Here is a 13,606-nt window from a genome sequence, read left to right as displayed (position 1 = left end):
TGAGGCACCAGAAACCAGCTGGTTTTTACTTTCCTTTGTAGCATCTTCCATCCTACAACAGCCAATTCTTATTTAATAGCTAATAATCCATAGCACTGCAAGGATGGCTACAGATGAGAAAATGAAATGCTTTTGCTTGTCTCTGATGGAGAGAAAATCTGTGAGGTATTGAGTACCACCACTAAGCATAATTGGAGTGCATTAGCCTCACTGCCAGTGTCATTTGGGCAGGCTGGATGCTAGAGCAACTCCCATGGGCTACGCACAGGTCCTTTTGCTTTACTCCTGCGACCAGAGGAATGAGGCGGAGGCCTGAGAAAAGGCAGGAGTGTTGGCACTATGCAGCATTGGCCATTAAATGCTCACGTGTGAGGGGCTTCTCAGCCTGCAGTCAGTGAAGGGCAATGTTAGCATGGCATTGGGGGAGGTAGAGAGGGAGCACAGAAGAGTGGACAGATACATGGAAGACAGTGAGAAAGGAAAAAATAATAAAATAATAACAGAAATAACAATACTGTAGTAAAAAACTTTGGCCTCTCTGTTCAAACTGTCAAATCAAAATAGCTATTATGGAAGGAAAGAAGATGTCCCGAAGTAATAATCTGGAACTTGTTACGGTAATGTTGCTACAGTGCTTTGGGCCATTGGCCCAAAACATGGCATAATAGTTTCTTGTAAGAGCTGGAAAGGAATCCTAGACGACGTTTGCCCCAGCTTGCTGGCGTTATACTAGTTAAGGACTTGATTCTGGAAGGTGCTGGCCTAAGTTCAGAAAAGCACTTAAATGTGTTCAGCTTCAATTAAGCCTGTCAGACATGTTCTTGAATGCAGTGAGGCTGTTTGCATGCTTACTTAGTGTTAAGCACATACTTAAGTTGGCAGGTAAACCAGGCCCAGAGTGACCAGCTCTCTGAGCTCTACTTGGTCAGTTTGTGTGTTAAACCACTATAGTAAAAATAAATTAAAACCAAAACAGAACACCTCTGAATTGCTGTCCTTACGCCTCAGCTGTGGGTACTGGTGACAAGTCCCACCATCCACACCAATGCACCAGACTCCTTTTGTTAGGCCAGGTAACACAATCTGTCATGCTTTTCTCAGTAGGAGTTTAGGATCAGTTCTTGAAACACCTGATACAGAGAGGATAGATATCCCTCATCGAACCCCCAGTTCCTCCTGTCGTGCGTCCCTCTGCAGAGCCGGTGGGAATCCCAGCCTTTCTTGCTGCCAGGCGTGCGTCGGCTCTCACACAATCACGAGGCTTGGGTGTAAAAACAAATTACAAGCTGAGCGAATGCCATGCGGTGACCATGAAGAGATGCGTTTTGCTTGCTTGTCCTCAACATTCTCGTCGCTTACTGCTGATGGGTTCACAACTGGGTTTAGAAAATAATACTTGAAAGAGATGAAAAATAAACAGTTGCTAGAACGGAACCAACCTTCAGTAGGGAGTCTTGTTCTTTACAGGTGATGCCTGTTTCTGCTTGGGAGCAGAACAATGCCTTTTGACTGGCCATAAACTTCTCCAGGGAAAGAAACGCCTTTCTAGTCAGATGATACTCACAGATGGGCTGGCCCATAGAGTAGTTTTGCTCCTTCACCGTCCTCATAAGGTGCTCACAGCCTGAAAGGAGTGTTTGGTGTAAGTGCTTTAGTGCCGTAGGTGCTCATCTGTTGGAGACTTCACCCAGGCCAGTGATTCCCTGAACACCATCTCAGGGCTCTCTCGAGTTGATGACAGAGGCTTGTCAGGATGAGGGGTGCCTGAAGACGAAATGGATGCACCACCAGCTGGGCTTGAACATGTATGGCAAATCCACATGCCAGGAAAGTCTTATACATAGACGCCAAGTCTTGGCACGATTCCCACCAGGGGTATTTTCTGTTAATGAAGCTTGAACCAGCAGGTCTGATGATGCTGCAGTACCCATTACATGTAAATACAATTTTCCTTTTTTTATATTTATTTTTCTACTCTTTTTTTTTTAAAAAGGCAGTTCAGAAGATTTACATTGTACGTAACAGGGAAGTGAATAATACCAGCACTTATGGTTCCTTTTAGTTATGTTTTGAAGACGGCATAGTAGTCAGGTAGAATTGAACTGCTACGGTCTATGAAACCTACCCAAGGGGGAAAAAAAAAAAAAGAGAAATAGTGAGATAATATCCTCACATGCATATTGTACATAAAAAAATTGGAGGACTAATTGCTACGGTGACACAATTAGGCAGCTTGATTCCTGCAGCATTGTCATCAGCCATGCTGGCACTGCGGACCCAGAACAGAGATTCACACTTCCTTGGTCCTCGCCAGACTCACAGTTCATAGGCATAAGCAGTCTGCACCAAAATCTACCAAAGACACTGATACGCTTTAGGTCCATCCTATCAGATCCCCGAGTGAGTTATTTCAGATCAGCTAGTCCTCTTTCAGACCACACCATGCCTGATATTCCACAAAAATTGTCTGGTTTAGACAAACCTTACGCTCTTCAGCCAGAAAGATTTACATACAGTTCAAGTATGATTATTCCTTAATGTCGGAGGCTAAAGAGACAAGTAGAGCTAAAACGGCCACCCTTTCTGCAAGTGCACTCTGTGGAGGCCTGGGTTTGTCAGCTCTGCAAATGTATTTTTTTTTTTTTAACCTTTGAGTTTTCACCCTATCGTGAATTAATTAATGTGTCCCACTAGTAAAGCAACACTCATATTCTTTGCTCAGCTCATGCCACTGCTTAATGACAAGAATAGCTCATTACATTGCTAATGACTTTATAATGGTGATTTATCTAAGTTTGTTTAAGGGAATTACTCTATTTTTTTTAAGCATGCTTCCTTCAAGTGCATATTTCCTGAAGCCACTTGTCTAACCAGTAAGTCCTGCTGAACTTCAGACAAACCCTTATTCCAATTTCTATTATATTAGCTATACCTCTGAGTATGCCTGGCCCAGACTTAGTGAGTCAAAGCCACTTGGTGGCTTTCAGATACAAACTGAGTCACCTCAGAGGGTCACTGCTCACCCCAACACCGGAAGAGAAGCAAAATACTGCCCAGAAACCTGCGAAAGCCAAGCAGCTGGAGAGACTTCTGGAAAACTAAACCAGTCTCTATGTTTGTGGGATGCTAAAGGCCTCATGGAAATCAATGGAGCTCTCAATGCAGCTCAACTCCTTGTAGCAACACCCCCTTTAAAACAGCCTCATCCTTTCTAAATTTGTCACCACTCTCCTGGAGGAGTGAGCCAAATGTCCCTCAAAGGCTTAGTCACCGGGGTCAACAGATCTGGGCCAACTGTACACCCTAAAGCTTCTTCCAGACCTCGTGGCTCAAAAGCAGCTGGCTTGTCTCTAGCAGCACTCCGTTATTACAAACCCCAGTGCAACTATCCTAGCACATGCTAGGAAGTAAAAGGGAGAGTGTTTCTGCAAGGCAATATATGCATAATACATGTGATGAATTTTAATATAATTATTAATTTATACACATAAAAATCCCCTAATACAAAATTAATTTTGCCTTAAGCTTTTCTGTATTTTTCTTAAAAGTATTGACTGCATTTTTTATGAGCACCTAGTTGATGAACGTATTAATACAAGGGCAGCTCCAGTTTTGCACCAGATCTCACTGTCACTTGTCTTCAATACCTAACACTTGTCCTTCATGTCTAACAATGAGTGGGGGTTAATGTTGATTTGCAAAGGCCTGACTTCAGCTGAAATGCCCGGAGTTCAGCTCATCTCAGCATCAAAGCCAGAGCAGACTCAGCGCAGGCTGTGCGAGGGAACATGCCCTGAATTCCCAGCGTGCCTCGGCCCTAGCCTGTCAGAGAGGAGGGTTGTTAGTTTGGGGTCATGGATAATTCATTCAGTCTCTACCTTTTTAATCAAAAAAAGCCTGAAAATGTGAAAAATAGTGCCTCTCTGATAATGCTGATCTTGCTATTTCCCCACTGCATCGCCTATGGCAGGACGTGGAGGACAGGACTGAGAGATCTGTGTGTGGGGCGTGCGTAGTATGGAACGGCCGTATGCTCAGTGGGGTTTGAGTGTACACTCATTCATACCTTATTACGTGCTGGCTGTAAAGAGTTCCCTGTCCTCCTTCAGACACCAACACTATTTACTTTTGATATCAGAAGAACAGACATGCAGCTAGAGCGTGATGATTTAAAAAATAAAATAGAAGGCGGTTACACTCTATTAAACAGATGGCACGTGCCTGCATACCGCCATGTAATGGGGCAGCATGAGTTCATCTGTGCGAGTTTCTTTTACAGCCTGTCATTCTAAATGTTGTCTAGACCTCATGGTGTGTTCAGTGGGTGTTGGAGAAACAGCTGCTGTTTTTTTTTTTAAAACAACAGTATTCATTGATAGTCTTAAAAAATTAATCTCAGCTTACCTTGTTAGATGCCTACTTAATTCATGAACTTCCATTTCAGTGCTTTTAAATTCATTAAGCTCTTTTCGAATGGCTGCCTGCAAAGGACAAATAAACTCATAAATGTATAAATGAGAGAGATCAAAACAAGTTCACTTTGTTCTCAAAACAGTATATTAAAAGTGAAGCAGATGATAGATAACATTATCAAAGAGAAAGAAAAACATAAAAAAGACTTTAAAATGTGAAAAGGAAGAGAGATAAACGTTCTAAATCACATAAAGGGAAGAGATAAATGCTTCGGTGGAACGGCTCAATTTGAAAACGTATCGTAGACAATGCAGATACAGAACCCAATTCCAGCTTATTATATAAACACTTTCATGTACAAAATCCAAATTAGCATAAGCATGAGAAAAAAAATGTGCACCACAGTTTCTCAAATATTGCGAGCTGTTTCAGAGCTGGACTGTGAGTAAACTGGGCCTGGATCCAGCCAGACTCATATTTGAGATTTCTCCTGCCTTATGCGGTCCTGAATTTCCTTGGATGAAGTCACCTAAAGTGGCTGAGCTTACTTGGGAGGGAAAGAGGGATGCTTGGCTCCCTGCCCTCCGCTCTGCCTCGGGCTGTGCCCCTCTGCCCTCCTCCTCCCTTCTGACCCAGCTGTGCCATTTATTGAACCGATTCAACACACTAATCCAGCAGAAAACTAGCCACAGGCGGTTGTATTCAGCATCCACAGGAGACCCAGTTACCTACAGCCTCTGTGGCTTGTCCATCAGGGAAAAGAAAACCAGGGGTGACTGGCAGGAAGAGAAATATTGAAGAATAAAAAACCAGAGGGGGTGACTTGGAAGGACTCAGCTTCGTTGCAGAGACGGTGCTCAGCAGAACTGGCTCAAGTCCCAAGCCCAAAGTCAAGACTTCTGACAGCCCTGTGATATTTGTAGCTCGCAAGTGGGTTTCACTGTGAGCATTTGGAGGGAACACGCAAGGTGGCTGCTGTGGCTGAACGCTCCCGTGGGTCCAAGGTTTGTGCCACTGCCTTTCCATGTGATGCTGAAAAGATCAGCATCAGCGGCTGTAAGTGGCTGCTCCAGTTGGCAGTACTTGTGTCTGTCAGGAATTTTTCTTGATGAAGGAAATCTAAACTAGTACGAATAGCATGAGCCCAAACTCTAGTGCAATAGCCACTGATCCCGTCACCAACTACCTTTGCCTTGACAAGCCCTAAGTGATAGATTTTGTGACTGTGATCTACAGAAAAGGCCCCTTGTGCTCTTTCTGCACAGCTTTGGTTTTCTATTTACATTAGAAATGTCTGTCAGGCTCTGCCATCTATCAGGACAGAGTGATGGCAACGCAGCAACTCAAGGGCCTACCTTCAGCAGACCAATTTGCTAGTTAAGTGACTGTGAAGGAGGCCACACGGGCTGCTGACTCCCACAAGGTCTGAAACCTGTTCCCCCCTGCATCCCTCATCTGTTGGAGAGATTTAAAAGTGCCCTTTTTATTCCTCTAATGGTCTGACCTGGTAAAGATGAAGTCAGACTGATTTACTGACAAACAGAAAAGTCCATCACTAAAATCTATTTTTGCAATAAATCTAGCCTGTGCTGGCCAATGAAGACAGTTATTGAATCAAAGCTCTGGAAGAAAATAATCTTTTATAGGATGTTGCAGCTTTGTCAGGCATTTTAGAGTTGATTCCAATTTGTCTGGCTGTTTTTTCCAACAGTGGACACAGCGGTGGGGAAAAGCAGGTCATCTGAATGGCAGAAATCAGAACACTGCCCACAGGACCCAACCCCAAAAAAGAATATATCTGCTTCCTTCTTATGCCATAAGGGGCATTAATATTAGAATGACAAACATTTCTTCTTCTTCTGCTTTGCTGAGAAAAGGTTCATTTGGAGAACTTAAGCCCTTTGCTCTGAGTATTGACTTTGCACACGCATTATAAAAAAGAAAGTGACCTCAAAATTCTTTGCCTTAATACTGAATTCTTTACCAAGCTACATTTAATAGTGGTATTTAATACTTGTTCTTTTCACAGCCACAGGATGAAGAAGGACCTCTCTGGACACCAAATCTTCTCCTTTCCCAGCTGAAGTTTCTCCATGCCTTTCACCCCAGGCAGGGATCTCTCAAAGGCTGTAGAATGAGTTGGAGATTTATTCCCTCCCTCATCTACCAATTGGGACTAGTTGACTAAGATCTTGTCCAACATGGTGAGATAAAATGGGAAAAGCTAATTTAACCGAATATATTATGGTCTGTGGACAGTCCAGAGGAAGTTTTTCTTTTTTTCATATCAGTTTATGCTACGTTAACTTATCCAAAGCTATACTGAAAAAACCCCTCTGACAAGGAGAAAACCAGTGGTCACAAAACTATACAAGTCCTTTGGTTAAATTAGGCAAGTATAACTGGCTGCTCTTTCCTCTGTGAATAAAACCAAGAGCACCATAAATCAGTGGCATGGCCAGAAATCCTGCTCCTGTCTCTAAACATTGGACATCATGGTCTCCATTGCTGCATGAGTCTCACAGGAAAGAAATAGTCAAAGCTTGAATTCAGGTACCTGAAAGTCTTCAAAATTACATGGGCATCATAGAGTGACTGTAAGCATGGGAATCACTGATCAGCCTCATAGTCCTCTTTTCTTACAGCAGCCATAAAACATTTAAATCTTCCTGAGGCACCATTAAGACCATCAGGATGTGACTGATATAATTTGCCAGCAATTTAACCCCTTTGCCACCAGTGCCGACACCACTTAGTGAAAGTCCCACCGGTGCTCAGAGGACAGCGCCGTGAATACCAAACGCGCGTCTTTTCTTCGTCCGCAGTGCTCATGCGATTTCAGTTTAGTGCTTAAAATACTCTGTGGCAGAAATCCTGAGTAAAGGCCCCTGCTGTAACACACTAGAGAGAAGTTACCTGGCTTCGGTGGGACGGAGGTGCCTTTGCCAATTTGACCTGCTGGCATTTTTGCACCCAGGCCTGTTCCGTCCTGGCACAGCAATTCTGGCAAGTGCTGCTGTCACACTGCTCTGCTAAGTCTTGCAAGAGCTCGCAGCTGGCAGCATTATGTGGCAAGACCAAAACCAACAAACAAATAGCAGGGCTGCCATCACGACCTTTCCTCAAAGGGCTTGATATTCGCTCTTCTCTGTTTAAATGGTGTAATGCTGCTAAGCTTGCTCCTGGTTTCCACGCATATAGGAGCCTTCTTGCCAAAGAAATATGACTCAAACAACAAACCTTGTAAATGGGAAGAAACCACAGGTGTGTTGGGAAGGGACGTCAGGTGGAGGTTTATCCTTTGACGGCCATGGGACCTGTGGGACCTGAGGGATGCCATTTGCCATGACATGCTCTAGCTATTCAGATCATGGCTTTCCCAAAGTTGCTCCACTTACTTTGTCGGCGGCTGTGAGTCGTGTCCAGGGTTTGTCCGCCCTCCTGTCGTAGTCCTGCGCATCTGCCACTTCCACGTAGTCACTGAAGCGGATGAGGATCTTCCTCTCACGTAGCTCTTCTACCGTGGGCCTTTGACTCAGCTGCAGGTTTGAGGAAGGAGTGGAAAAAGACATCAGGACTTCACTTTTTCCCTGCAGAGTGCTGCTTGGGGATTTATTTTACTACAACCATTGTTATGATAATAAGAGAGTTCAGACATTCCCAGTACCGTTGTTTTTATCAACTTTTCACAGAACTGCTACTTGGGAGATAACCTCTTGTTATGGCACCTTAAATATCATCCCACCTTGCTGCCAGAGCAGCCCACTGTTGTTTGGGAAGCAGCTGTGGCTGGAGACCCCAAACCCTGGCTGAGGTTGATCACCCCTGGCAGAAATGAGATGTAATGCAAGAAAGTCTCCTAGTGCACCGATGTCTCAGGAAGAGACAAAGACTACAACACAACGTTAAAACTACCCGCACAGGCTGTACGCTCGCCAGCCTTGAGCTGCTCTGTGTACTTCTGTGCTGCCTGGGAAGAGTCAGGCAAAGGCACCGAGCAGCTCCTGCCCTGAATTATGTGTAAAAGGCGACAAACAACTTTCCTTACCATTCTGATATTCTGCAGACTTGTCCTTACCTCCAGAAAAGGCAGGCAGGATGATGACTAGTGCTCATTGAACTTTTTCACTGTATGCTGCAGCTCTATTTTGTGTCACAGCGTATTTGACTTTTAATAGTTTACATTGCATACTACAAGCCAAAAAAAAAAATTGCAAGGGTGGATTGTATCATGTCAAGAAAGCATCTTCATTGTTCCAAAGCATTTCTTGCAAATTCCACAGCAGAATAGGCAGCCACAGTCAAAACTCTCCTCTCAAATTAGAAACAGTAGTGTGCTGGTAGTCCACATATCGTACAGCCAGTTATGTGGCTAGGGACAGGAACTGGCTTTCAGGGATCAATTCTCCTCGGATGCACAGCATGCTGGTTAATGTCAAAAGCAATACACAACTGTTTCTGAAGAAGGTGCTACATATATGTGTGCATGTGGCTGTACATTAGTTGCAAAAGTTTCACTGTTAGAGTGAAACATTTGTAATCATGATACATCTGGAAAAATATCCTGCTAACAATTAGCTACACAGTATATCATGCTATTCCCGCTCACTAGAAATAGGTGTGTTTTGCAATACTTCACCCTTGTGAATAGCGAAAGGTCTAAATATTTCATAAAATGCTTGAGACTCTGTTCTGCAAAGTTATTTAGGCTCCTGAATCCTGACATGAAATTCCACCTTCCTCCCAAATTGAATATCTCAGTTCCCTGCGTTCCATCTTCCAGGGAGAATTAAGATTCAAAACAGCCAGGATGCTAAGTGGGGGGTGAAAAATCTCACCTTTCTCCAGCATTTGCGTGCTGATGCAAGATAGCTCCACCGCCCCATCCTGCCTCTGGCTTTAAATCCCTGTGTGCTTGTTCTTGGCATGGAAGGTTGCCTCTCTCTTCTTTTTTTAGAAAAGTTGATTGTGACGGGAGGTGACAGTGGGGCTGCTCTCCTTACACTGATAGCCCTGAACATGCACTCACAAACTGGGTTCAAACACCTCATGCAGAGAGTCTGCAAAGCTGTGCTAATGCCCCACCTGTGAGATGCTCAGGAGGACAGGAATCAGGTTCTCCTGGCTGCAGCCCAGCCATTTTGCACACACCAAAGGCAGAGAAATCAAGGAAAGAAAGTGTAGCCAGGAACACAACTCTACACTCTGCCACGTAATGCCCTTGCCTAGGACAGCTGGCATCAGTCAAGTCGCAGCTCGGCAGTTCGTGTGTTGTCTCCAAAGCCATTTTAGGGTAAATTATGACATTTAATAGGGGGAAAAACTCCTTGCTGGGTTGAAAAAGAACAACTTTTTGAAACTTCTGAGTATTGCAAAGATCTTAGAACTAGACAGTTTTCTCACACCCACCTTCTTCTATTGGAGGCATGAAGGTTCCTGGGGCGAGCTGCTCTGCATGTGGTTGTCACACAACATTCCTCCTATTTCTTCCAAAAGCTTCCAAGAAAAGCCCCATTTCGTATACCCACATTCAGGCCAGCCATGCTCAGGTCAGCCGAAGAGCATGTATGCAGTGAGGTTAGCAAGAAGCATGCCTTTCTGAACTCAGACTACATGTTTTGGGGACCTTTTTTTTGAAAAGCAAAATGCATACACAGCAGGTGTAACTTTTTTTGGCTTTTTTTAGACAACAGGATAAACATATCTCTGGGCGAAGGTACCATGTCAGAAAAGCCAGAGGGCACAATAAAGTAGACTGAAACACATACAGATTTTAAAATGTTATTTTTCATTCTAATGGAACAGAATTGCCTCTTCCGCTTGCAGCCCCGATACCTACACCTAAGTCACCTGCAAGCCAAATACACACTGCAATTAATAGACAGGCTTTTAACAAAAGCAAGAAAACAAAAGTGCTGTACCACACTTGGAGTATAATCACAGTTACACTATGAGTGAGGCTTCTCTCTGTCCTACAACTCACCTTGAATGTGATTTCAGATTGGTAGGTTTTTCTAGCAGCCCTAGTACTAGGAGCTACAGGTCTGTTAGCACTGATATATTATTACTCAGATAGCACAGCAGAGTTTTGCTTCTGATTATTTAAAATCTAACCCCTGACTATGGGAATAGAGAATCTTTATGCTGAAGTAATATTATGACTACACCCCAAAATTTCCAAGATAAGGGTGAGACTCCATCTTTACTTGCATCAACTGCTTCTTTTCTCACAACAGCATGAATCACCAATATTATCTGTACATTTCTCAGCTGTTATCATTTTAGGACACAGCCTAGATGTTGTTTCAGATTAGAATGGAATTTTAAAAAAAAAAAATCTTATTACATGGAGTATGATGACACCAACAAAATATGAAATCCTGTGAATTAAACTCTGTGTTTCTAAATGGCTACAAGGGAAGCAGGAACTCCTAGGAGCTTTCCAAGCTGGAAGAGAACTTTCAAAAAACGACTGGCTCTATTTCACAGCTTCTGTCAGCTCTTGACATTAGCCGGCTTTCACGTTTGTGCTAATTGAAGTGATTAGCAAGTTTGTACAAAGGAGAAGGCAGGTGGCTGTTGATGCACTGAAACATGCCGTGCCAGGCTGTTGTTTAGGTGGTGTCAAGAAGGCAAGAGCATCAGACGCCACAGAGGTGGTGGTGCTTCTGCCAGCAATGTGAATTCATTGCTGGGATTTACCTCAATGCTGCACTGGGTCTTAAAACAGCTAATTTGGCTTCCTTGGTGCGCTGGGTGCGAGTTAAAATCAAAGAAACGACAGTAAATGTTAAGGGTCATGTGATGAAATGAGACACATCTGAGGTAAGTTCTCATGTTTGCAAATGCACAAAAATCAAATCAGGTGCATCACCTGCACATTTTACACCACTGAAACTCACTGTAACCCTTCGGTGGGTGTGAACAACAGTGCACTGAATTATACGTGAAAAAATGTCAAGGACATAAGCGCTTTATGAAACTCTGGTGTTAATGTGCATTTTTCATTCTTAGGCAACACCTGAACCTAAGACAGACTAAAAGCTGCTTCTTCTCTTCCTCTGAAGCCATACAACTATTACTGTTTATTATTTTTATTAGATGCCCTGCCTTTGCTTCAGAAACCTACAACCAGTGCAATTTCAGGTATTTATACACCCCATCAGAGTGGTGGGCAGTGTCTCCATCCCCACAGAGCAGCTGGAGCAAGCGAAGCACAGAGACTGAGCACCCAGCTCAAGGTGACCCAGGAGGCCTGGGGCAGAGCTATGAACAGAAAAAAGATGCACTGACTTTCGTGCCAGTGCTCTGGCTGTGAAAGAGAGTCCTGAAATCCGTAGCTTATACCACATAGTTCATGTGTAGCCATAAATCTACATATATTTACATATATAAATACACACACACAAAATTATTCAGTACATTAAACTAAAGTGCCAATCTGACATACTAAATGTAAAAAGAGGGGCAACCACACTGAGTGGTTTTCTAAAAGCAATTAATTAAAGCTACATTATTTGAATGGTTAACAAACTGCCCTGCCTCTTTCTCACGCCATTGCTGCTAAGCATGAGGGTCTCTCAGTACGTTTGCGCTACCCAGAGCACCCTTAACTCTTAAATAGCTGGGGAAACAGCTTTGCAGAACAGACTCTAAGCAGCTCCCCTGTAGGTGTCAGTTCGATGTCTGTTCACTTTGAGGGCACAGCTCACCTGAGATCTCACCTTGGAGTTTATTTTTATGACCTGTGAGCTGCAGTCTCTTGGGTCAAACTTGCTTAATGCTACACAATCCTTCTTGGGCAACACCTGAGAATGTGCTCTGCTTCTTCTAACAGGCAGAAAGAATAGGGCATGTTCGAAACTTACAGTAAAAGGACACGGTCAAGGACACAATGCAATTGCCTGCACAAGGTGGCGGTGCTCCAAGCAGGAAGAAAGGGATCTTACTCACTGAGCTGGACCCTTTTTTACTTACTCCTGTTAATGTCAAAGGGATGTGCATGTGTGTGTCTGGACTTTTTCTGGGTATGCTACCTGGGCATATACATTTCTATTTAACTGTTTGTGAAGATTTGTGAGCTGAGGGAGCACGATAACTTTATGGCGAGTGACCTCATTATTTGAGTGTGAACCAGGGCAAAAATCCCTTTTGAAGTAAATGGATTTGTATTAATGCAAAAGCAGCGTGAATGAGAACAGGAACTCCCATGTCTCATCACAGGAGGTCAAGTTTTCCTCTGGATAAAACCTCTTTGTTCTCAGCATGGGAAATGAAGCAAACCCAAGCACCGCCACCAGGTAAAGTGGAGGGGGACGTAGTCTTGCCAGTCCGGTCTTGGGATTTGTCAAATGCGAAATGCTGAGTTTGCTCCACTTCAGTCACAATGAGGCTCGTTGTCTTGTCACTCCATCGTTGCCTGCTTTGTTACCTCGTTAAAATGTTATGGTTGTTATTTAGGGAAGAAACCAAGCTGAAAAATTGCAGATTCTAACTAGCAGTGCACACAACTCCCTCTCTCCTTTGCTCCCCACCTTTTGTGGTAAGACATAGGAGCAAGATGTGATGAAAATGCCCCGAAGACCTTTCCCTCTGACTATAAATGCCGTTTATCCAAATAAGCCACTAACCTTTTTTCTTCTCTGACCTTTCCCCTCCGCCCTGCCTCCCTCTCACCTCCCTCTGATGAGTCCCACCTCTCTCAAGAGTTCATTATTTTGAACAGCCTGTGCTGATGCAAGCCAGTGGAGGTCAATTAAAGAAAAGACTGAACAGCAAGATGTTTCCCAGTGAGGCACCACTGAACAGAGAATTTAAGTTGTACCAGGGCAGGAATTTAATGGGAGCAAAGATTTCAGATTATTGCATGGATTTCAAGAAACAGCCGCACCTCATCATTTTCGTTGTCCATATTACAGCTATGAGATTTTTAGTTTTGGAGTTAGACCTCCGGGAAAAATTAGCTGTTGACAGTGGGGGACAGGAAGCAGTAAACAGCTCTGGGGAGCGGGGAGCATGATGCTATTTGAAAGAAGGTAGGAAAAGAGGAGTTTTATTCCTCTTTGCAAGTGATTTGCAACGTGTTCTGTTAAGCCAGGCTACGACTCTCTCTCTGTAATGGAAGTCCTCAGGGGGAGTTCAGGCTTGTGTTAATTGCCTTGGTGCTCGGCCAAATTCACCACAGTTCAGAGAG

At 43.8% G+C, this 13,606-nt stretch overlaps 1 protein-coding gene across 1 annotated transcript in view; it reads right to left on the bottom strand.

The window, feature by feature from the left end:
* Positions 1–1,863: 1,863 nt before the first annotated feature.
* The window catches only part of PHACTR1 (phosphatase and actin regulator 1), a 149,129-nt gene continuing 137,386 nt past the window's right edge, over positions 1,864–13,606 (bottom strand). The window contains exons 14-16 of the mRNA XM_050891272.1: positions 7,812–7,952; positions 4,405–4,481; positions 1,864–2,121 (exon numbers count right to left, since the gene is read on the bottom strand). Of these exons, the coding sequence (XP_050747229.1) occupies positions 2,106–2,121; positions 4,405–4,481; positions 7,812–7,952 (234 nt within the window). The 3' untranslated portion in view covers positions 1,864–2,105. The remainder of the gene's footprint in view (positions 2,122–4,404; positions 4,482–7,811; positions 7,953–13,606) is intronic.

Source organism: Gymnogyps californianus, chromosome 2, assembly GCF_018139145.2.
Source record: "Gymnogyps californianus isolate 813 chromosome 2, ASM1813914v2, whole genome shotgun sequence".
Classification (NCBI taxonomy): domain Eukaryota; kingdom Metazoa; phylum Chordata; class Aves; order Accipitriformes; family Cathartidae; genus Gymnogyps; species Gymnogyps californianus.
This window is presented reverse-complemented; position numbering and strand designations above follow the sequence as displayed.